General features: G+C 36.0%; 1 protein-coding gene across 3 annotated transcripts in view; it reads left to right on the forward strand.

Moving 5' to 3' along the window:
• The window catches only part of CACNA2D1 (calcium voltage-gated channel auxiliary subunit alpha2delta 1), a 424,104-nt gene that overhangs the window by 292,997 nt on the left and 105,166 nt on the right, over positions 1–25,941 (forward strand). For all 3 annotated transcript variants that reach the window (XM_068922316.1, XM_068922406.1, XM_068922480.1), the window contains exons 7-10: positions 4,132–4,263; positions 20,399–20,468; positions 21,354–21,404; positions 22,794–22,893. In XM_068922316.1, the coding sequence (XP_068778417.1) occupies positions 4,132–4,263; positions 20,399–20,468; positions 21,354–21,404; positions 22,794–22,893 (353 nt within the window). The remainder of the gene's footprint in view (positions 1–4,131; positions 4,264–20,398; positions 20,469–21,353; positions 21,405–22,793; positions 22,894–25,941) is intronic.

Genomic DNA, 25,941 nt, shown 5'->3' on the forward strand with positions numbered 1-25,941 from the left:
GTGTTATCCTTAAAGAATTCAATGAGTCAACTTCATTAAGCAAAATGTGGAGCTGTAATACTTTCCGTACAGTAACAGACAATTAGTGAAGTGCAGAGGCGGCCTCCTCTGTTCTCCCTGGTGCGTGTATAGCTGCTTCACCAGGGAACAGTAGCTGACATATTTTCAGCTATAGTAAATAGCTCCCAGGATTTTCAAATAAAGTTACACTCTGCCTCATATGCAGGCCGTGGCCTATACATTGAATAAATCATCAGAAGTGTATTCTCCTATTTCTTCTACAGAGAGAGCAGTAGGGCTCTCTCTATTTTATTGATTGCATTTGCAGGGGAAAATTGAATCTGTTCCATGTCAAGGCCCCTGAATCTCATGTCATAAAGAACAGAGGAAAATAAAAAGATGGATGGAGTTCAGTGGAATTAGCTGGAAAGAATCATGTTGCCTATTGTGCGATGATGAATTTCATTTTTTCATCTTGCCCACGTCAAGTGAAAAGTAGCAGTTGAAGTACTTTGAAGAAGCAATTTTCAAAGGCTTCTTTTAGCAGAATTGGAAATAAGTTTTTTGGAGAGTTGTCTCAAACTAGATTTTCTGCCAGTTATCAGTCAAAAGCTCTTTCCTGTACAGAGGTTAACTGAAGTGGAAAGATAAGCGTTTCTAGAATATACAGCATCTCAATAAGTGTGGCAAAAATACTTCTAAACATTTCAGTTTTAGTAAGATCCATTTAGATCTTACTAAATAACAGAAAAGCAAGTGAAATTCTCACTTTTCACATGAAGCCAATAGAAATTCATATCTTCCAATTAGGATACTCCAACAGCGGCACAGTCTTTACTGTGAGCTAGTCAAAGCAGCACTGCATTGGTTTCAATGTGCATGTTGAGAATCATGCTGTCTTAGGAGGAACTACTTAAAAATAATCTTATTGCTGTCTGTGACGTTTTTGCTTGCTTTTCTTCAGATGACGAGTTTCAAATCTGTCACTGTGGGCTTAAAACCAGAATCAACTGGTATTGGTTTGAAATTGCCTCTTACCAGAGGTACTGCATTCAAAAAAGTAGGGGAACTGATTTTTACTTGCTTTTTAAAGTCCAGAGTGTATTCTTTAGCAGAAGGAAAGAGGCTGTAAATGCTGCAGGTAAACGCATGGGGAAATAAATGATTAATTCCTAACAACTGTTACCTTATTTCCTGTCCACTGGATTAGTTAACACAAGTTGGATGTGCTCTTCATGCGACTAGTTAATGGCAAAAAATGGAAACAAACTAACAATAAAGTAAGCAAGCTTCAATTGCAAATAGCAAAGTGCTCCAGAAATACTTATTTTAGTGATCATACAATGAGCTATTTACATAGCATTCCCGCCAAATAAACTGTATGTATTTCTTCCAAGTATGGGACAAGTTATTTTTATCAAGATGAGAAAGTAAATGAAGAGGAAGCTGCTGTGTGTTGAAGCTTACAATTATGCTATTTAAATTTATTTCTGAAATGGGACTGGGGCACTGAACTATTAATTTCTGGAGTTCAGGAAGATGTGTTTTTCAGCCTGTGGGATCAGATATGTTACATATTGTTAGTAGCTTTTCCCCAGATTTTATTTGTATCACTTATGTGTGACTATTCTGCGCTGTTGCTTATGTTGAACTGCATATTGTTATTTTTATTTTCAGTCATTCAGATTTGACAAAAGTTTTTTTCCCAGCTGTAAATTTTAGGTATTTTTTATTTGTTTTTTAGGATATTATTTGTGTTTTTTTTGAAGTCCCTATGAAAAAGTTGGAGAGCGAGAGGAGGAGGGAGGGGAAACAGGGACATAAATAAGAACATAAAACTCTTGATACTGACTATAGGGCATCACTTCTCCACAAATATTACAAATAGGATCCGGGGAACCATATTTCTTGCTTTATAGCCTCATCTCAACAAGTCTAACAAAGTGCTGAAATTATTAGTTGCAATATATGCCCTCAGTATTTCAGTACTAAGTTATTTTACTATTTTTATATTTTCTTCCTTAGTTACTCCTTTTTATATATGTATGTGTGTAAGATATATATATTTGAATTATATTACAAAGACATCCTTTGCAACAGTATTTGTAAATGTATAGTAATATGTTTACTGTATCTTAATGTTGGATATAGCTTATTCATTTGTAGGGCTTGTTGTCTGAAGGAAATACTCTCTTTAGAAATATTATATTCCATTTCATATCAGAGGAGGCAGTTTCATGGCATGCGTAGCCAGAGATTCAGAAAAGCAATTATGAGTGTGATTAACTTAAAATATATTTTTCCCCGATTAGATGTTTTGCTGAGTAGGGGTATCATTGATCTGACCAACAGGGTAAGGCCACTGACAGTTTTGGGCCTGGAGATCCCTGTCCTCCAAGTTTCAGTCCTGGGGCTCAGCTGAAGACCTTCTATCCCACGTTGTGTAGAATGGTATTTTTCAAGTATGTGTTGGGGGGGCCTGAACATAAGTCAGTTCACAAGGCCGGATAAATGCATTTGTTTATGTTTTGATGGGGCTTGGGAATCCACGGAGGACCCTGAAACCCAAATATTTTGTCAGTGGGAAAAGCTTTGAGAATTGTTGTCTCCCATGTGCCTATAGTGTCCTACGTTGCAATGCCCTAAATTTCATGGGGAGCTATGGGCTTGGTCTTCCATTGGGCCAAGCGCTCAATAATCAGGTGAGAAAACAGTGTCATGAAGCAAACAAAATTGAAGCGTGGAAGGAAATTCTTGTCTCAGTAAGTAGATGGCAGAGCTTCTAATAACGTCGTGTAGCCATTTTGGGAAGTAAGATCTGAAACAAAGTCAAACTTCAAAAGAATTTAGAAAGACAGTGCGTAAGGCATAGTTACACAGTAGATCAAACTGGTTCTAAAAGACATAATTGAATAGTAACCGTTTTAAAATGATGATTGAGTTGTTATGATACCTAAGGGAGTTATTCCTCTTTCTCAAGTAAACATATATATTTTTATAATTACCAACTTGACAAAGAGACAGGTATATAGTACAAGCTTACTGGTTATGGGAAGTCTCAAGAGTTGGAAATTTAATTTGATATTTCTATAAAAAGTTGTATCTTGAGAGAGTAATAGTCTCTTAAAACTTCTTTGAAAAACAGATAAACCTTTCTCCAAGACAGATGGTGTAGCAATTTTCTCCTGAACTTTTAAAAACAAGCCTATAAAATTTAATGTTGCCATCTCATTTCTCTAGTACCTACAACAACCGTACTTTTGAAATCAACTTTCAAATGTTAGCTTTTAACTTGTCCTTATTTTGATTATTTCTTTTTTTTCACATTGATAATGGGCTAGAATGTAGACCAGGATACAGAATTTTGTACCCTGATGCCACTGATCTGCCTTAAGTTTGAACTGTTTTTAATTTCAGCTTGACTTCTCTATTGCAAGAGAACTGAAACTTCTTGCATGCAATACTATAGTGTAAGCAGTGTCTAAATTAAAGTATTGCTTTTTTCAGGATTTGTGTCTACATCTTTAGTCTTTTTTTCCTCATAAATATTAATGTTCACTCCGCTGGTCATTCTTTAAGTGATCACATCTATAAACATGAAGATCTTTTGAGCGTGCAGCAATGAGTGCTATTGTGCATGCTGGTCCCACCTTCATTTCAGAGTTCTGATGCTCCTTGTTGCCTTTTTCCCCCGGAATCCCCTTACAACATCCATTTTGAATGGGAACTCTTTGTTAGCTTTTCTAAAAGATTCATCTGCTTTTCCTGGCATCATTCTAGTCTTTCTTATTGCAGTGTGGTGTGACTAATAGAAATACTGCCTTTATATACTTGCATTTACATTTCTATGGCTAGGAAGTAGAACTGGAATGACAGCTCAGAAAAAAAAATATTTACAGAAGATACTGAATATGCAAATAATCCGAGAGTTATGGCATGTAAATAATGCAATGGTAAGAAGAGAGGATTCCAAGAAAGAGGAGTGTGATTCCTTAAATTTCCTTAAATTTTTGTTGATTCATTAAACAAAATGTTATGACTTTCTACGACAATTTAATTTCCTCTTTGTAGTCATTTCTGCTTGACTGAAGACATAACTCAGTAATACCAAATACGTTTTGTCTTTGACAGCGACAATAGTATTAAATGAACTCAACTGGACTGCGGCACTGGATGATGTATTCAAGCGGAACAGAGAAGAAGATCCCACCTTATTATGGCAGGTTTTTGGTAGTGCAACTGGCCTCGCCAGGTATTATCCAGGTAACTGAAGTCTTCTAAGAAACTGTCCTATGGTACTGAAACGTAGTCACACGTTTCCTTAAAAAAATCTGAGTGATTTACAAGCGATAAAAGATAACCAGAGATAACGTTCTCCTATAGCTGGGCTTTCCGTATATGAGAAATAACTCAAAATCTGTGAAGTTCTTCTGGTATGAAGGGAGAAAAGCTGGGTATGGAATACATAGCTTGTTGCATCTTTTGAAGTAGGACAGTGGGCAGTAGTAGTAGTAGTAGTGGGCAGTGTTCTTTGAAAAGCTAAACCTTTATGCATTATTTTTGTATTATTTTCTGTTTGTTATGTAAAGAAGCACTTGAATATTTGCCATCGAGGGTTTTTTTTTTTGACCTGTCTAGTTCTAAAAATAGTGAATCAGTAACTAAACGGACAATCTTTTGGTTAATGTCAGTTCAAATACTACTGCACAATGTTGGGTTTATGTCCTGCAGAGTCCACAAGCTCTGACAATCATGTTTTTACCATAAGAGCTGAGGTCAATGAATACAACTTGGTTCTTTCAACCAGCATCTGTTATACCTGTCAAAGCATCCCATTACTGAATCACAGCAATTAATTGAAGTAGATGTATATTTGTATAATGAATTTAGGCCATCCACAGCCTGAATTAATTTATTTGATACGCACCACCAAATAGAAAGGCTTGTTTTATGAGAGGTGTACTGTCTACACTACTGCTGTTCTTGGTAAGTGATGTTGTTACCAGTGACAGAATCGTGTGACCACTAGACACAAGATAATCGTGTACACTGCCTTCTGTCTGTCTCACATACAACTGGTTAAGGAAGAACTTTGGCATCCTTTCTCTTCTGTTTATAAATTTCTCATGTTTCTGAGGGTGAAGAAAATTATTTTATAGCTGTTAACCACTTTATTAACACAGTTGCTAACACTAGCAGAGAAACTGCCTTAGGCTAGTTTTCAGGAAGAATTACTCCATAGCTCTTGAATCAAGTTTGTATTATCAGCTAGAGGCCAAGGAAATAGTACAGTGAGATGTGGCAGAAAAATAGTATTGAAAATGCTAATTTCATATTTCATTTATTTGAAGGTTTCTGTTTCACTGTTTCTGAGCTCTATTAGTGCTATGTTTGAGGTCACCGTATCTCACTGCTTATTATATAGTGATGTTTTCTAAGTGCGGGGAAAGAGGTATTTCTAATACTTCTCTGTGACAAACTCTAGAAAGTTCATTTTCAAGTCTGAGATTGTTTTTTATATTACAGAAAAGTATATTCTTATATTTAGCTAATCTATGTACTTCAGTTATTTACCAATACAGCACGGGAGCCTCAATCTTTATATGTTTGTCCTCGGGGCACATCTATAAAATAGGAAAAGGTTGGTTTGGATATGTTGCCTATGTATACTCCATCTAAATACAAACTTATAATTAGTGTAAAACTGAGATCCTCAGCCTTCCTGCTTAGCGACTGCCTAGTCCTGTCAGGAGCTAACTTCATAAATGCCTATTTCCAATTAGGTAATTGAGGACAATTAGGTTGTAAAGATGCCTAAAATATGCATTTAAATTTTAGTTGTAAAGTGGACCATTTCCATATGTAATTAATGAAGGATTAAGTTAAGTAGACCAACTTCTAATTTAACTGATTTAACTTTGTTTGAATTAATTGGAAAGTGGGAAAACATGTGCTTTCGTAAGTATGAGGAAATGGCTGCATCACCAGGCAGCCGAAAAACCTCAAAAATCAGATCCCAAGTTTATTTGCTCAAACTCCCATGGCAAAATATCTGTCATGCCATAGGCAGAAGTGCAGAAGAAAGTGCTGAGCAAAAGACAATGCAGTTCGTTACATAATTTTTATACTTTGAAGAAGATATCTACATAGCGTAACAAGGATCCTGGATGTGTATAATATATAGCGGCAGCTACAATATATTATTCTTTTATTTGTGCAGATACAATCAAGATTTAAATGAACATGATCCTGCTTCCACCTAGTCATAATAAAGTACTCGTTGTCTTCAACTGAGAAAGGGTTTGGGGTGACACAAAACAGTAGTTGCATGAACGTTTAATATGACTGAATGAAAACATTGATTCTCGGTTAATACCAGTATAGCTGGTAAAAAGCATGAGATATGTGATTTTGTCCTCTATGTTCATAGTAATCATTGTAGTACAAAGGAACAGTTTTATAGTATTTAGCCTGCAGTTGCTTCTGAAAAATAGTGGCGTACATTCAGGCAACCTATTATGATCTCTCAAATGCACAAAGCATCTATTCTCATAGACTCATACAGGCAATTCAGACCAGTTCCTTGTTTGTAGACCTTGGTTCACAGACACGTAAGGAGCCGAGGTCAGCCAGGCATCAGGCTGACATCTGTGCCCCCATCTCATACACTCTCCTCCCTAAGTGTTCTGAATATGTTTAGTGTGGGTATAATCCTGATCTAGCTATAGTCAGATGGTGGTTATCATTACATTGAGGAGGACTAGGATTTCCACCCCATATTGTCAGGGTCCCCAGAATCTTTAAAAAATCCCCTCCCCCAAAAGAAAAGATATGCGAGGCACATAATGTATGTTCGGATACTTCCCTGCTATTCTAGGGAATACTCGTACTCAGCTGAGTGGACCCCGGAAATAGGCTTAAGCCCACATTAGGAAGACCTAGATATAATGACAGAGAAGTGAGCATTTGAGAAACATATTTGACAAAAAGATCCGTCACATTTACAAGGCACTGAAATGGGTTTTGAGAGGCAAGGTCAGCAGGCAGCAAAATTACTCCTGCATACAGTTTGCCCATTGAAAGAAACTGGAGACAATTAGAGACTATTGTGAAACTGCTCGCTTCCTTCAAGGATGTTGCAGGTATACTTAGTCTTGTAAGTCATTTAGCCAGTGATCAGTATTACTCTGTTTAGCCAATAAAGCATGATTAGTATGAACATAACTGGGTAATTCCCTGACTCTTAAATTTGCCACACACACTGAGTAATGTGGAGAAAGTCTGATCGTGATCTTAAGTTGTATGTGTATTTCTCTGTGCTTCTTTTCCTTCCCACTTCCTGTTTATAGCTTAAATTGGTAAGACCTTGATTTTTAAGATTAGGTCTTTGTGCACGTTTGTCCATCTTTCTCTTTTTTTTTAGTTTGCTGAGACCTATCTAACACACACAAATGTTCTGAAAATGAAATTAAGTTTCATAGCATTGAATGGATGTTTTTCACATTTGCTTTTTGAAAATGATAATGTTATATTGTAAAACTTTGCTTCATTAAATTGGCCTTAGGTAAGCCTGCTGCAGAGGGATGAGTTTCTCCACATTAATGGTATTTGTGAAGGATTTGGAATTATCAAAAATCAAAAGTAAAATAAAGCTGTTTGTTTGAATTGTTAGCTGCAATATAGCCACTGTCTTGTCTCTCCAAAAAATTGGTTTTTAGGTACCTCTGAGCTATAGAGACAGTCTTCAATCACAGGGTTCTTGAACTAATGTTTTTATCTGATAATATCCCACTTCCTTGAGAAATGGGATGGTATATCAGTTCTGTCCTAATAGGCTCTTAGGCTGTCCTTATCACCATGGTAACCAGTAACATTAAGGGATCCTGCTGTGAGTGACTCCGTGGGTGGAAAGGATGTGTGAAATATTAGATTATGTTTCTATGACATGTATCCTGTTGTTTCCTACATGTATGCTGTTGTAGTCACCTTTGGGCACTCCTCTAGCATCACAGGTAGGATCTTTTATAATTTTCAGCAGTGCTTTGTCTGACTCTTAGGTGCGTTTATACTCTTCTTCTCTATAACAACAGGACAAGACAGCTGTCTGACTACAACCAGGTTGAGGCTCACAGTGTTTACACCAGTCCCTTTTCTCAGTCTTTTTTCTTTATAGACTATAGCAAGTGGTATTAGACTTAAATTGTATAGTAATTAGATGCAGCAGAATGAGAATAGGAAGCTCCCTGTTACATGAAATAGCTAACATCTGGATTTATTTGTTTATTGGTATCAGATAAAGGAAAGAATGGAACCCAAGTTTTCACTTCCTTTATTTTTCTGATGTAATTAGTGCATCAAATATTTGTTATACCAAATGTCATTTTTATTCAGGAGAAAGTCGCATTCTATGTGAAATGCTGTCTTGGGAGGCTCTTCTTTTTTGTTAAGCAGAAGAATGTATGTAGTCTAGGCAAGCTAGATTTAGAAAGACACATATGTACATAGATGGTTACCGAGATATAAGAAAAGTGTTAGAAAGATATATAAAAACACAGATCTCTCTGTGTTTCCATATATCTGCAGTGACAACAGGATCACTGCAGGTCAGGTCTGGTCTGTACAGCGTGGTTGTGTGCAGCAACTTCATATCTTTGCCTTAAAGGTGCCCCAATAAAACTTGAATTGAGATCCACTTCACCTGTTACAAATTAATAGATTACTTGCTTGGTTTTGTTTATTAACCATTTTTCCCTAGAAGATACTCAGCCCAGCGTTCATTCTGAAATATCAAGGCAGAAAGGGCAGAGAACGCACAATGCAGGATATTTCCATGGGCCTTAAGCCTTATTTTCCATATTTTTCAGTTAGAGCCTTAGTCGGCTTGATGGACTCACGTTATACTAAGTTTTTCCTTCATCTAATTAGTTAACAAAGTATATCTTGACTAAAATAATTTTATAGATTAGTGAGAGCAAGTAGTGTCAGCGCTTCCATTCGTTTCAACAGCAGCATACTCGTGAAGAGAAATACTCTTCTCTATTTTTCCTCTGTTAGCACTATCTAATCATTCCCTGAGAACCATTGACTTCATGCTCATAATAGATAGTTGCAAAATATTTCAAGAGCTTTTTACATGAGTTTCTGATGCATAGATGTTCTGCTGCTAATGAAAAAAAAAAAAGTTTGCATAGCTTTTGTCTATGTGGTGTTAGATAGAGTGGGTGATGGTTGATCAGTAAAGGACTGTAGTGCTGTGCAGAAATACTTTAGTAAACCTTGATTATTGTACAGGCTGGAGAATCGTATTAGGGAACATGTAAACAATCTGGACATACACAGTCTGTGGGACCTGGGAGTGCTGGCGTCGCTGCGAGGCCACTCTCGGTTATCCATGGAGTGGCTGTTGTTTGCAATCGATTTGAAAGTTGGTATAGCTGATCTAATGACGTTAGCCTGCAAGTACTTGTGGTTCTGCATAACAGAAATGTTCTTTTCAAGTCACAGCTGACCATTTCATCTGACATTAAACACATAGCTACTACTGACATATTTAAAAGTCTGAAGCGTTGCAGGTATTAAATTTGATATAAAATATGCAGTTCCCCAGAAGTTGTGTTAGATATTTTCTGAAGAGTTCATCCAAATTTTATGACATCAAATAATTCTAACAGCCACATTCTTGCTGAAATACGTGGAGGACACTGGCTGGTGAGATTGTCAGGCCATTACAATCAAATGGCTCAGACGTTTTAAGTGATTTTTTTCGCAGTCTTCGTCTAACAAGCGTATCGTTTTCAAAGCTGTTTTTCCTCGTAGGCTTGGCCCTGTAGACTATATATACAGCATCCTTTGTGATCAATATTCTGTTAAATAGAATATTTTCATGAAGTCACATGGGAGGCATTTATGTTGTTTAAATTCTAGTTGTAAGCTTGTTAGTAAGCTTAACTTGCATTGCAAGAAGATACAATGCTGTAGATGAAATCAGCGCCAGTAAAATTAAATGCAAGCTGCACTGAAATCTGATAGCAAAAAGATGACTAAAGATATGAGCAGTTCTAAATATCCATGTGGCAGAATGAAACCGACATTAGAAAAAAGACTGATATTTTGTTTACATCCAAAAGTCAGACCCAGACCTAAAGGAATGTCGTGAATGTGTATTGCATTCGATTAGATATATTGTTTGGTGTATGGTCCTGTCCGATTTGCAGCCACAGCGACCTTAAAGTCATTATCCTGCACTACTCTCATCTCCCACACATCCCTTGTGCAATAGGACCCTTCCTGTTTCTTAACGTTCAGTTTGTAAGCAGAATTTTAGCTGAGTTGTCTGCCGAAGGCAAGTTAGTCCAGGGCACCTGTATAACTTTCTTTTCTTTCCTTGTTGTGGTTATTCGAGGGCTCAGTTTCCTTGAATGTGTTTGTTCAATTCTGGCATCTTTACCAAACCTGCCAAGTTTCAAAATATTTGTGAAACCTTCCAGTCTTTGTCCTGCAACTGAACAATTCTCTATTATTTACTTATAACTCATGAGTAAGACTTAGTTTTCACCAATGCCGTGAATGAAAGCAGAGATGGAAAGAATGTCATGGTTTTTTTAAGCAAATCTTGTTGAAATTTCATATTATGGGATTTCGAAAGGCAAGTTGTTGGAAATAGTAAAAAAACAAAACAAAACAAAACAGTTGCATTGGGAACACTGTGAGCCACCAGGCTAAAAATGTGTTTTCCCTGAGAGAAGAGAGAGCACAGAAATTGTTATAAATTTTGAAGCACCTTCCCCGTAGTACTGTTCTTGCTGGTTTCTTGAGGACTGAAGTAGAAAAATAGAGGCTGACTGCCTGCAAGTTTGTTGCAGGGCATACGCTTGCAGTAAAATCTTTCAGTTCTGTTTAACTATTAAGTAAATGCAATAAATGAAAAGGGGAGGAAAAAATAATACATTCGTATTAAGTACCTTTAATTTGGCATTCTTGAACAATGTAGTTATCATTTTTTCTGCATTAATTTTTATACCTAAATCATTCTTTTTCTATGAATTACAGTGTCAGACCTGCCTTTCTTTTATGGTACTGGAGGAATGTTTCTGTTTCATAAGGAATGCCATGCATGTGTTGATTAGCCCTTTGATGGCTGGCAGTGTTGCACAGGATTTTACTGTCCCATCCACAAAACAACAACTAAAGACTTTTCAAACATGAGGAAATAAGTTTTGAGTTTTTTCTTCTAGTTCTAGAAATTGGTTTATGGAGAGAAAAAAGCTTTTAAGATGGCACTTGCATAATCCTAGCATAGTGTTTGACTAGCTCGTGATGCAAAATTAAAACCAGAAACCTGGCAAAGTTTTAGTAAAATCATCGAAATTGCCAGTTAATTCCAATCCAAATGGAACTTGCAAAGACATAAAGTTGGAAGTATTGCAGCACAATGTTTTAATATTCAGAACTTTCATTTCTGGAGTGCTTTAAAAAAACAAGAGATGAAGAGGCAGACGGAAATAGTGATGAAGGAGAAGCAGCCCGTGATTTGTTCTTCCTGCACTGCGAGTGGGCTACTACCGTGATGCGGAAAACGAAGCAGTGGGTGGGTCTACCGCCTTTGCATCACCATGGGAGAACTAACTCTGCGATACATCAGTCTCGGTCTTCCCTGCCAGTTTTGCCCTATTCTGGTACTGTCAGAGCCACCCGGCGGCAGAGGAGGGATGTGAAGCCTTGAGGATGGACAAGGCAATAGACCTCCTGCGCAGCTTGGAGTTGGGCAACCCTGGGAGGCAAGCCTGGGATAATAGGTACCTTTTTCACTCACAGCTGTTGTTTTCACGGAGGGTGAGATTCATCCCATCAAACGGGATGGCTCAAGTTTAGCTATTTAAAATTAAGGCATGTTTGGGCTCTCTTCAGGCACCGAAGGAGTATGGTTATCCTCAGAGGGTAAGATCCTCCAGCTAGGCACCTGCCTAAAATAGATGAAATGGATGAGTACTAGATGAAATGGATGAGTACTCTGGAAGGGTATATGTCGCTCATCAGATGTGGACTAGTAGAATACCTGATGTAGATAAACTTTTGAAAGAGTAAAATTAAGTGAGAATATAATCCCTATAATCCGTAATATAGTTCAGGCTTTGTTTTTCTTTTCTAATATTGTTTCCAAAGTGATGGAAGGAGTTCATGCAAGATTTTAATCTTTTTTTGTTTTTTTTTTCTTTTAATCTTGAATTAATTTGTGAAAATAGGAAACGTTGGCTTTAAGCCTGCCTTTTTTTCCTCCTGTAATCAGTTCCCTGGGGAAAAAAAGGAAAAGTTCCCTTTTCTGCACATGCAGAGCTTCATTGTCTGTATGTAGGCAGAAAGGTGCTTCTGTGTAGATCAGACTGCAGAATAAATTTATGATTAACCAGAGGGCTGTGGACAAATTTGTTACCCCAAAATAAGTAAATTTAATTAAAATAGTTTATTATAGCTTGACAGTGTTAAATGACTTACATTTTGTTAGGCGTCTATCTGTATAATTTTACTGCTAGGTTTTAGAAAGTAGCTGTTTGAAAGAACAATTTACGATCAGGTTTTGGCAGGCTGCTTGGAGGTGTAGGTGCTAACCAACCAGTTTCTCTTTTAATCTTGAAATCCTTCTTAAAATAACAGAGCTAATGGGGTTTATAATTGTTAATCCATGCTTCATTATAACCCTGCAATGGAAAGCACATTATTTTCACTTTAGTAATTACTAATTAAACAGATTTAAAAGCACTTTATATTTTTGTGATTTTGGCCAGAGACCATATTAATCACTTCCTCACCTCCCTGATTATTTTGTTTTGTAAAGATAAGATCCTTAATAAAGGATATATTTTGTTTTGGACTGCAGACAGCCTAACCAGTGCATTTGTTTGCAGCTAGATATGACACAGCATCTTTCTAGACATATCAATAAATAAGGAAAAACTGAGAATTAAGAAAATTTGGCTGCAGAGTTACTAGAGTAAAAACACACTCTTGATTAAGATTGATGTTTAGTTACAAAAATCTATTTGATTAGCAGCACCGAGTCAATTCTCCCAGGGAAACGTGTGAAATAATATTTACCACAATGTAATACAAGAAGTATTCCTGAAATGGATGGTCTCAGATTCCAGCTAGTAGGTTTTATTTAGTAATAAAATCAGTATGATAATATATGAATAGATTCAGTATCCTTTAAGGAGAGTTGTAGATTGTAGTCTCCATGTGACAGAGTATTTGCAGTATTAGGAGAGTCTCCTGTCCGCAGCAGTGTGCAGAGGATGGCAACGTGCTGTACCAGGTCAAGATCAGAAAAACTGCTGTACCAGGTCAAGATCAGTTGCTAACAAAAATAAAACTGAAAAAGAAGTGCTGTCCTGCCCAAAGATCCTTGAATCTTCACACCTGCTCCAGAGTTTTAACAAGGGACTGTAGGAACTTAAACTTAGGCCTCGCTCTCCCGAAGCAATGCATCTGGCAGCTCCCACTCTCGGTGGCAGTGGCACAGCTCTGTGACTTCTCTCTGGTGACTTCAAACAGGGAAAACCAGCCTCCAGCCTGCAGTTCCATGGCCTTCTCCTCTCACCCAGCCCAGCTGCACAGATTTGTCCTCATCGTTTGACCGTCCCCACGTTAGAGAAGGAGGCAGAGGCAGGGAGGGGAAAGGAAATAGATAGAGGGGGCCTCTGGTTTAGGTCAGCCCTGCTTGGTACAGCTCCAGGAAAGGCAGTAAAAAGTGAAGTGCTACAATATCAACTTCTTGGGTGCAAGGACCTTTGTACTCATGAGGGATAGTAAGTTCCTAAAGAGACTGAATCTTTACCAGACTTTCAGGTAAACTAGATACAAAGCAGGATTTGAAGATGTGGGTGATCCTGTTATTTATGGAGACATAACTCGGTTTACGTGAGAAGCATTGAATTAAAATTGCAAGGTAGCTGTGGAGTTCAGGTCCTTCTCTAGCTAAATAAACAGATACTGAACAAGACTGCAGTTTTGGAAGTAGGTGTCTGCATAGTAGACTTAGTTCTTACTTTAAGTACATATTAAGCACATGATTAAGTAGTCGTACAGAGATCTCTCTTAAGCTCATTTGTCGCCTCATCTCTACATGTATGTCTGTATTAGTAAACAGAACAAGCCAGAGTTTTATTCCAGGCAGTTTCATGGTAGGATTCGAGGGACATCATGTGCTAGCAGCCTTTCCCAACGGGCAGCACTGCGCCAGTTTTTGTTTCCTCCATCCTACGTAGTCCTCTGACCCTACTCCAGTAGTCTTCATGTTCTCAAACACCTCTTGATTCTCTTATGCTTTACAGCAGGACGTGTGACACACAATGTAATTTTCATCCGGTAAACACCCTCTGATGGGCTACAATGCAACCTTCACCTTGCTTCAGACGCTTTAAACTGAAAAATTGAAAAATACGTCGTAAGGCTGGAGGGCTCAGAGACTCTGCCAACCGCTTTATAATGTGGACATGAGATTAGTTCCCACCCTTACTTTATCAGTATAGACATAATTCTTTGTTCCTTACTAGCTACATGCCTAACCATTTTTTTAGCTATACTCTTCACCATTTGCCTCAGGTTACCATCTCCCTAAGGCTTATTTGAGTGCACTTTTGTACTGTAGATTAGCCTTGGTTTTAGGCTTACTTTGTTTATCTATCTAGTAAGTGTAGTATGATGGGAACTTTACATTCTGTACATTCCTCATGCCAGGACTTTACTAGGATATTTGCCTTCTTCTGTGTAGTTAGTTTACTAGATATTAAATGGAGAAATGCACAGGTAAGGAAAAGAGAATGCTGGAGATTATGCAGAAGAATAATTTTGCCTGTAAAGTCTTCTGAAATCCTTTGATTAAATTGGAAGAGAAGATTGAGAAGTGGATTGAGAAGAGCTAGTATTATCTCATCCCCTTAATTAAAAAAAAAAAAATAAAAAAAAATTAAACATCTTTCCAGGTGTCAGTGAAGCAGGTCTCACTCAACTGCTGGAGCGTTCCCTGCTTAGACAAACTAATAATGGAACAGCTTTAAAAATCAATTTCTAATAAAATAAAATGATATCTCTCCAAATGAAGGGCTTGCTGTGCACAGCTGCTCTTGTGTTAACCATTAATGCTAAGCAATAGTGCTGCTGCTGTGATATTGAACTCTCCAAAGAAAGTCATTACAAAAGCAGATAAGAGACTAGAAAGCCTAAAAAATCCATACAAAATGAATCAAAAGCTTTGAAATACTAAGAACTTCACTTTTTTAAAAAAAAAAGGTTTTCTGATTATTTTTATAGCTGATAGTTCCTATTAAGAATTGAAGATTCAAAGGAAACCAGCATAAAAAGATAAAAAAAACTTTCCAAGAAATTTAGCGTATAAATTACTAATTAGTGCAATTAGCACAAAAGTTGGACATTTATTCTTCTTGAGTTGAAGTAAGTCTTTGAGCATTATCCACTTTTTCTTTTCTTGACATCTTGGAGGAAAGGGTATGGTCTGTACTCTTTTTGATCTTACCATAAGCATGATTTGCTAAATCTTACAACATGTTTAGTTGGACTTCATTTTTTGAAAGCTGTTGTGCTGAACGTTGCAGTTGTGCAAGCAGATCCCTCAGTCACAGGATTACATGTTATTTCTAGTGAGTTAACGGACACTGCAGCCAGCATTTGAAGTTTATACCATCTCTGTGTCTCTGTGATACAAATAGAAATCTCCAGAATTTGCACTTACAGGAAAATGAAAAAAACACTATCTTGTTGCTTTCATACCTGTTCTCCTCAAGCTCTAAGGATACTCCAGCCACCTCGGGGAGAATAGTTAGTCCAGATGAAACAAATGCAACCAAAATATTTATGGAGCGTGAAATTTAGTTTGTACCTTCAGAGGCAGAAATATTTGTCTCTGTACTGAGATAATGAAAAGACATTTGAGGGCCTAATTTTATGTTGCAGCATACAATACATGTCATGAATTCAGATCACTTTCCTTTCTTTTGACCCTATATTAGATCTGTATATTAGGACCATATAGTAATGGATTTGGGATCCTACTAACGGAATGGAAATATACAGCCTGTTGTCATAAAAAACTCATTGTTAGACTGGCTTCACCTGGTGACAACGTAAACCGTCTGAGTGTGTAATCAACCAAACAGAGGATTTCCACCCTATACGGGCAGAAGTGAAAAAAAATAGCGTGTCGTCTTCTTAGGTGAAATGTAGCCAAACCTACATCTCCATAAGGCAAAGAGCAGCAGGGATATCAAAGCAAATGAATAATTTATAAAATATCAAATATAACCATATGCCAAACAGGAAAATCATCAAAGAACAACATGACTAAAGCATAATGTATGCAACAGAGAACTGTGTAGTGCTGACATAGTTCAAAGATAATAATATGCAACAGTGAAACGCAGACTGGAGCTGACATCTTCAAGACAGTCTGTGAGCCAAATTCCACGGCATCTGATTAAAATGCACAGTTTAAACAATAGGTTGTATAAGTACAAACGACAATCTCAAAATCATTGATCTTACTTTTTTTTAGGAAAATTTGTTAACTTTTTTGTCTGTTTAATGTTTACTTTCATCTTAGGCTGTATGGTGGCCTTAGTCAGTACCCAGTTTCCCCAGATGGCTTTAGAGGGTGTTCTGTTCAGATCAAGGGCAAAGCATATTTCCAGAGGTGAACATCTAATCACTTGCTATATTATTATAAATCTGTAATTAATTATTTTTGCATTGAGAGCATTTATCATCTTTTAAAATTGATAAAACATGAAATCAGGGTAAATTAAAATAAGATCATTGGAGATCAAATGTCCTAAGGGAATTTTAGTTTCCCAGTAATGGTAATTTCAATAAGATCCTTAAGTATTTGGAATGTATCCAAAACTAGTGAATAGATTTGAGACCATTCAAAGCCATCTAAAATTAAAGTGCAAATCCAGAGAGATAGCTTAGGATGAGTGAATAATTTAGTCATGTTGATTCTTGAGAATGAAGTGGGATTTCAGCACTTCCTTGATGTGAATGCAATTTTAGCTACTAAGTGCTGAGTCCTTATTTGTTTAGTCATGCAGAGACTTGCCACCAGATTATACTTACTGTTCTAGAAAACATCATAAAAATCAATATAACTACTTCTGTCAGTAAACATTACTTTTCTTAATTAGTGTTTGCATGATCCAGCACCAATTAAGATCTCATGAAAATTTCCACAGTCACGGTATAAATGCAGTAAATTTTACTCCCATGGAAACTGCGGTGTGCAGGTGCTTGTTATATTTGTCTAAATTGAAGACACAGTATTAATTACAAAAAATTTAATCTTGACATGTGGGACAGAAAATTATTCCAAAACAGCTATTTTAAAGGAGCGTAAAAAAATAATGTTGTTAAAGACCTTCTCCAGAGTTCCCTGAAGCTGATGACAGTCTTCCTATGCCTGTGCCTATTGAAAAGGGATGTGCAAGTTAAAGAGAAGTTGTATAATTCAACTGTTGTGTTCACCATTCAGTCTAACTCCCCGCATGAAAAACTGCAAATTGTCATTTGCACTAATCTGAAAAAGTCATAGGTAGGCTATTAGTAGTGTGCTGAATGATTTTTTTTTTTTTCCACAGTTTATTTTATGATCCTCTAGAAAGGTATGATTGGACCATTGTAATAGTTCACAGTATAATTTATCAAGCTCTGGGACTGTCTTCCCTACTAACGTGGTATTTAGCTTACTAATATAGATATAGCCAGAAGGGATAGGTTGGATTTGGTTGCAGTCCTTGGAAAAGTGAGAACAAGACTGAGTTGCTTGAGTCTTCAAGAGAAGGACCTGCTCTGAAGTGTGTGTCAGAAAGGTGATTTGTTTTCAGGTCTTTCATTTTATTCTGTCTCACCTAGCAGTTTTGAATAAAAAAGTATAAAAAATATAAGTATGTTTGTCTAGTTTATATTCCACTAAAAACTAGCTTTTGCTTTCAAGGCCTTCTGGTGCTTTTTGGAAAGATTAGGAAAAGTTTCAGACATCTGAAGTTTGTTATTTGGGATTTCCTCACAATAGAAGTTAGTATTAATTTTGCCACTTCATGTGATTTGACGCATTATATTTGGTATAAATGACCTGATTCTGATGTTTGTTCTGTGTATGTAATTGGTGTTGACCTCAAAGATATTAAGAGCTTACCTGTCAGGTGTTATTAAGTCGGTATACATTTGTATTTCTCATATCGTCCTCTCTTACCTAGACAAAATGTAATCTTAGCCTGCATTTTTGTAAGTTTAAATTCATAATTTAGAAATGTCAGTTTGTAGTTAAAAATAGTACATAAAGTTAGTCAGACTGTTGTCTTCCTGAAGGTTGTGATACCAGATAAATTAGATCTAAATCTTTATCTGATGGTTTTCAGTGCATAATTTATGTGGGCTAAGGAGCTGATGTGTTACTCTGTAAGCCTTTAGAAGATTGATTCCGTTTTAAATACAGAGTAGGTCAGTAACCACTGTTTTAGCAGAATACGTTGATGATTGAAGCACTCCACTTCAGTTGCTGCGTTCAGATTTTCTTTGAATCCTCATGCATTTACTTTAGACAATGCAGTTCAGGAGCTGGACTTGTCTTTTATATGAAATCAACACGACTATTAAAAAAAAAAAAGTTAATCTACTTCTTAGTGGAGATTCCTCAGAGTTATATTTTACTTGTTGTTTTGAAATAAATCCAGATGGATACATTTGGATAATTGCATTTCGCTATTTAAAAAGATTGTTTGCTTAAGAGGGACAGATTTGATAGGGCATAACCTTTTATTGGATGCTATTGGAAAGCTTAAAAGTTTGGCCAAAGATACAGCTGTGTTGGCCAGTGTTTTGATTTACATTTGTTGCTTTATCAAAACTGCTCAAAATGCAAACTGAAATTAGTGCATTCAATACAGATTTTTCAAGTTTCAGTGACTGTATTTAAAGGAAGGATTTTCAGGTAGAATTGCAATAGATGAATTTGTCTGGACAGACACAAATACTCTGTGACTAAACGTAGCCAATGATAGTTCTTATTCTCTCCAGGACATCGGATTCATAAAATACAGGCGTATTTTACCTGGATGTATCAAAGTAATGATGTTTAAATTACTAAAAAAAAAAATTATATAGACCAGTCTTGAAAACTCTGTTCTCTCAGTTCTGGGAATAGGACCCTTTAGGTCCCAAGGCACCTTGGATGGTCTTGGTTCTGAGTTCTTATCCAATGCTCAAAAGTCAAAAGACTTCGGGGCTTTTCTGGTATGCAAAAGTATGCAAGGTTTTTGTTAGTATTTTACTGATAAATGTCTTGGTACTTATGCTCTGTTTAAATGTACTGGTTATTGATGTGTCAGTTCAGGTGATGGCCACTTATGAAAGGGTTCATTTAGTCCAAACAGAGCTAGGCAGCTACTCTGAGCTACTGGATCTTTTCTTATTCAAGGGGAGAGAATCATTATTCTTCCCATTTGTTTTAGATGGCTGAGTATTTGGGGAGAATCACCCTAGAGGTGCCTATATCTCTCTCTATTTACTAGACAGAAAAAATGATTAACATCAGGAAATTGCTCTCCCAATGCTGGTGGTGTACAGTGAGAAAATAAATTACAGAACGTTATTTGTTTCATGTAATTTTTCACACTTTCATTTCTGTTCGTTAAGCTGTCAAATATTTTTGAAAGGCAAGTTTCGTGTTTCAGTAAGGAAAAGATGGTTACTCTTGCTGAAAATTATGGTAAATTTTAGATTAAATACTTATGAAAGATTATTAATCTTTCAATTTTCTTTACACACACACCCTGATATTTTAATCTTATATTATTTTCATGAAAGGTGATACTTTCAAGTCTCTTCTCTATTTTGGGGTTTTAGGCCAAGCTATCTTGAGTCAGAGAATAAATTTTTAGATTCAAACTGAGCTTTATATCAGCACTGTATTACTATATAGAATGTTAATTAATTAATTAATTACGTGTTTTTAAAATAAAGTACTTTCTTGTTCTAAAAACTATTTCATCTCCCAAAATATTTTACTTGAAATTGTGGTTCCATTAAAGTCATTGGTCAATTGTGGTCAATAAATATATTTTTTCAATATGACTTTTTCCTTTAAAACCTTCGTTATAGTTCTATTATATTATTTTATATTACGTGTTCATACAAATATGGGTATATGAGTATATATATGTATATTGGAAAAATAGATCACTAAAATACAGACTTCTCTTACCTCTACAGAATGTTGATATTAATGCAAAGCCTGTGACATTGATACGTTATATTGTTAAGCATTTAACATACTTTAGAAAGTTTTCAATTTGTTTTAGACAATAAAATGTTTTTCTTTTTTTCATCTTCTTAGCTTCCCCATGGGTAGATAAAAGTCGAACTCCAAACAAAATAGACCTATATGATGTTCGCAGAAGACCATGGTAAGCTTTCTTTAAAGCGTTTTAAAGCAAATACATCTCTCACTTTCTAGACAAGATTTTAAAGACAACATTTTCTAATTATTATTTCCAGCTAATAGTCCTCACTTTTAAATATCATTACTTTCTTTTAAAAATCAGTTAGTTCTTCTCAGTAGACAATATTTGAATTACAGTCTTGGCTATGCAATATCTGGTATAGTAGGCAATACTGTGGCATTACACAGGCCTTTTCATTAGGAAGATGACTATGAAATAGATATGAAGACAAGGCAATTAAATACTTTGATTTAGTGCCAAAATAAAATGTAATTCAGATTATCAGGCCGAATAATTCTTCCAGACTTTTACAAATGTTTACAAATGTGTCTCACCGATTTAGACTAACACAATAATCACCAGACCTCAAAGAGAGAGAGAACACTGTACCTGCGGTGCTCTTTCTTTGTATTATTTCTCAGGATTTTTTTCTGTTAGTCTCTCAAGGCATAATATATACTGATACTGGGATTCATGCTACTTTAATGTACTCTTTAGATAAACAAAATGTCCTTTGCTGAGCTGGGCTGATACAGTAATTCACCTCTCATCAAGATCTTTAGCTCTGAAATAGTATTCACCCTTCTCAGTTATTAACATCTGAAAATAGTGATTTTTGATCAGTACTTCCAGTACGTCTACTTCTAGACTTTCCCATTGCTGTTTGAACTTCGATTTACTTAGAAGAACTTAGAAGGGCACTAATAGGATGGCACATGGTTTTCTAATAGTAACAATAGGAGGATGCAGTTGGTTCAGCTAGACTTAGTTCAGAGATCACAGTGTCTCTTGGATCAAACACAACAATAGTGTTTTCAAAAGTACGTCGTTTATGTCTTTTTATTTCAGGTATATCCAAGGAGCTGCATCTCCCAAAGACATGCTTATTTTAGTTGATGCGTAAGTGTTTAATGACTAGATATTGACATTAGAAAAAAGTACTTCATATCTATTGCACAAATCTGTGTGTGCTGAAAAAGGGGGAGAGGATTAGGAAGCCCTTATGTGCAAGCACAAAAAAATAGTGGATTTGAACAGAGTAGACTCACAGGAAAAAATAGTTCCAAAAAACCTAAACAAAACCTGAAAATTGTTTGAATTGTTGTACATAAGGAAACGTTTTTGAATCAATTTGATATTGTTCTGCTTTCAGCCTCTTAATTACTAGAGAATCAGTGGAAAATTTCTCATGTGAATGCCAGAATTTGTTGCAAAACACAAAACCAAAACAAATGACTGGAAGCATGCAGGTGTATTTAATCCTGATTTAATGAGCCTGAAGGATGAGAATTTATGCAGACTTTACATGTTTTACCTTGCACATTTAAATATTGCCAAGTTCACTTTCTGTGTAACAGTAATCCCTAAGCAATGTAAATTATTTTAATGGATAGATATATCTTGTGCTTCTACATAAATATGAAAAAAAAAAAAACCAAAAGGAAATAGGAGGAGAATTGGAGTGTTTTAGTAAAGGCTGCACTTTGTCAATATAGCCCTCTTTCTTTGTCTTTATTGACCAGTTATTTAAATTGGGTTATTCTTTTAGGACAGAAAATAATAATGTTATGACATGTTATGACAAATTTGCAGCTACTTTTTCTGATTTACTATAAAAACTCAGCCCATTTATACTGAGAGATTTATTCCATGTAGTATAGAAAGTGAGCAAAGACATTCAAAAATCTCATTGCCTTGTCAAGGCTTCCTGTGTTTAGCTAATGTCAGGGGACTGAAGGAGGCATTGAACTTGATGTGTCAAACAGATTGCTTTATGGTGGGAAAAATTCTCAGTGAGAGAATTTGCATTTAGTGCTTTTAAATTTGGTCAAGTGCTTCCATATGAGAAGTGGTTTTTATCAAAATTTGCTATTTCTACTCCTCAATTTAGCTTTTGCCCTGAATCAAACAAGCTGCCATTTAGGCATCTGAAATTCTGAAGCTGTAAATCTATGTATAGGAGTATAAAATGCTTTGATAGTGCATGAGTTGCATGTGATAAGCTCTTTAGATTTCTCGAAATGAAAATTAGCAAATGATGTATCAGTATGATTTCATCTGAGCCAGAGATTTGTGGCTTTGACTGTCAGTACCGGACTTCATTTTTTGTTCTATTAATGTAAAATCACTAATGGTGAGTTGGGGCTATATTAGCACTTTAGGAGAATTATTGAAAATTTGAGTGTGAAAGTTGCTGCAAGTGCTGGTTTGTGCATTCTGCTTTCACTGTACATTTTAAATGCAATTCATTAAAGTCATCTTTTTTCTTATTCTGTGGATTTCTGTTAGGAGCGGGAGTGTCAGTGGATTGACACTGAAGCTCATCCGAACCTCTGTCATTGAGATGTTAGAGACCTTGTCTGATGATGACTTCGTGAATGTAGTTTCAGTGAGTATCTGCTCTTTTAACAAAGTTTGCGTTATCAGCAAAACCATAAATAAACTATTTTCAATGCCAGATGTGAGATACTGGAGGAGTGAGCTGCCAAGAGACTTAAAAACTATGACAGAATATCACGCTTGGCTAAATATTATCTTGTAAAGTATAATGAAAATGATATAGTTGTTGATATGTATACATTTGAATGAAGAGCTAATCAGCTACAATAGTGAAGTAGTCAAAGCAAAAGTCACTTAAACAAACTTCCATGTAGCCAAATTTTCCTTTTCGATGGACAATTCTGGTGTGTGTAATGCATCTTCTGTTTGTTTGGTACGTGCAAATCCTGTTGAAATAATTGGTTATTCCCAGGTTCAGTATTGCGATATGAGAGTTTATTTTTGGAGAAAGAGTGGTGCAGAGAACGTAAGGGGAGATCTCTTTTTCCAGAACAGAGACGTTTGAGTTGCTTATCCTAACTGATGCGCTTACAGCCAAAGAGGTGTTCCTGATAAGTCCAACTGTTAGCAATCTGATGGGTTGCCAAGAAATTTTTCTCATAAAAAGTAATGTAATAAAGGGAGGAATCCATGCGTGATCTTAAAAAAATACGCATAATATGCATGCACAGGGACAGCATATGTGATGTGCAGGTTGCAGAGGCAGGAAGAGGATTGTAAGGATTATCAAATGGAGGAGATGCTTTCAGTACGTGATCTGAAACTTTAGTACTACACATAAGTACTATACTTTAAACTTGAGTACTAAACTTAAAACTTCAGTTTCTTTAAAACAGAGTTTTATAACAGTTCTTAAATAGAGTGGTTTGGAACAGCATTTCAGTTTTTTTAGTACTTATCTGGAATTTAAAATGCAAATTTCCATTTTTCAAGAAGGAGGAAGGCAAAATAAAATAGATTTGGAGGAGGGGAGAGCTAGTATGAGCAACTTTAATTTTGAAATTCATACTCTAAATGTCACGGTCTAGCTTTGGGCAAGGTTTTTTTTTTTTTTTAAGCTGTTGAACTATAAAGCTTTGAGTCTAAGGATTTAGGATGGGAACACTGACATACTCTTAATGACAAGAGACAGTCTGTGCAATGAGTAACTCTGCAGTGGTTTTGGAGGCAATTTTCAACTTCCATAGATGTGTTGTAGCCAGCCTGCAGGGAGAAAGACCTGAAATATCGCTATCAGAAATCTCTTTGAACACCGCTTATTGCTTCATCTTTTGCTGTCAGTCTAGCTAGACCTCTCTCCTAGTAGTAGAGAAGAGCTTTTATTTGCAATGGCATTTCCTTTGTTGAAGTTTTTAATAGTGGCTTAGTTGATTTTCTGTAGTCTAAGTTGCAGTGAAAAAAAAATGAAGCTAATGTTTTTATTAAAGGAAAATAAGCTTTTCTGTAGTGACATTAGAGAGCTGAAATCTTGTTAGGTTCGCTGCTTTTTTAAAAAAAAAAAAAAAGACTCTACTCCTAAATAGATGGAAATTGATTCCTGCCCTCAGTGGAGCAATGCCATTTTTTGCCATAGGACGATCTGGGCCCTGGCCACCTCCCGACTTACAGAGCTTTACAGACTCTTTCCTTCATTTACTCCCAGCTGACCAGAAATGGTGCATCTTGTAGCACTGAGCCCAAGGTGATAAGCCCTGCTGAGAGCCAGGGTGTAATTAGCTGAAGTTCAGCGTTATTCTAGTGAGGCCTTGTATCAAAAGACGACTAGAAATACTTGAATATTTTCGGCATTTTGGTTTGTAATTTGTTATATATAAGGAACTTTCATCTTTAAATGTCAGATATTTGAGTCCAGAACCTCAGAAGAGGCTGATTTTTGTCATACGGTGTGCATCCTCAGGGGAAGGCAACACGCAGAAGTTTGCATATCAGAACATGGCAGCTCTAAATATTTTAGGCAATGCAATTTGATGTTGTGCATTTATGATTTAAAACGCCATATTAAATGCTTTCAGTATTGCAATTCCTTTTGTATAGCCTATGTTTTAATGTATTTAAATGGCATATATTGGAGTTGTAGGAAGGACTGTATTTGTATTCTGACATTTTCTTTCTGTGACAGAAAATGTGCTACAAATAGGGAGTAAATGATTGTACTACTACTCAGTGTTCTTTAGGCGATAGAAGTAAACATAGACGCTTAGTCATTTTTTAGGATTTTCTCCTTTTTAAAATTTTCTCAGTTTTTCCACAATCCAACCAAAGCCTCAAACCAAAGTTAAGCACAAGAGATGACACTACTTTAAAAGCTGACATAGTATGACAGTGTTATTTGTTCCCAAGTTTATTCGTAGAAGCATATACACATGCATAACTTTTATAAAGCACTATCCACTGCAAAGCTGGTATTAGTTGCTGTACTTCTTACTTCTTTCGTGTATGCTGTTCTATATTTATGTTTGATTTAAATGTATTGACATTTTAAGGGAAACATAATACATTAGAACTGTCATAATTCTGATCAATTAGATCTTTGAAAATGATATATATAATTTTAAGAGAATTTCTTAGTGGGAGCGAAATCTCCTCTTTAAGCAAGTATTAAATTCTTCACTTTATTGCTTAATTTTTCCTCACTTATCCTTGCTTGTATACTTTTGGAGAAAAGCCTGATGATTTATGAGGTTGCTGTGCAGTATTAAAAGGCAGCTGGTTCATTAATTTTTATCTAACCCTGAAATAGTCTCAGTATATCTTTTTGAAATGATCTGAGGGTCATATGGAGGAATGATGACTCATACAGAAAAGGTCATCATTATTCCACAAACAATATTCCACGACTAAATGTCATGGAATACAGTCTAAATACAGTCTAAAAACATGGAATACAGTCATTTTAGACTCTATTCCATACAGTCTAAATCAAGTTCATCTCCGGTACTTCCTTCATAAAACCAAACCCCAAAATATCAACTTAAAAATTTTGATCTAGATGGAAGAAACGTACATTTGTTTATAATGTTTCATGTTATTGCTTAAGGACATTTTCTGTTGAGCTTGCCAGTATTAGACATCAATGCCTAATTAAAAAGTTGAAAAA

Source organism: Struthio camelus, chromosome 1 (genome assembly GCF_040807025.1).
Source record: "Struthio camelus isolate bStrCam1 chromosome 1, bStrCam1.hap1, whole genome shotgun sequence".
In the NCBI taxonomy this organism is placed as follows: Eukaryota; Metazoa; Chordata; class Aves; order Struthioniformes; family Struthionidae; genus Struthio; species Struthio camelus.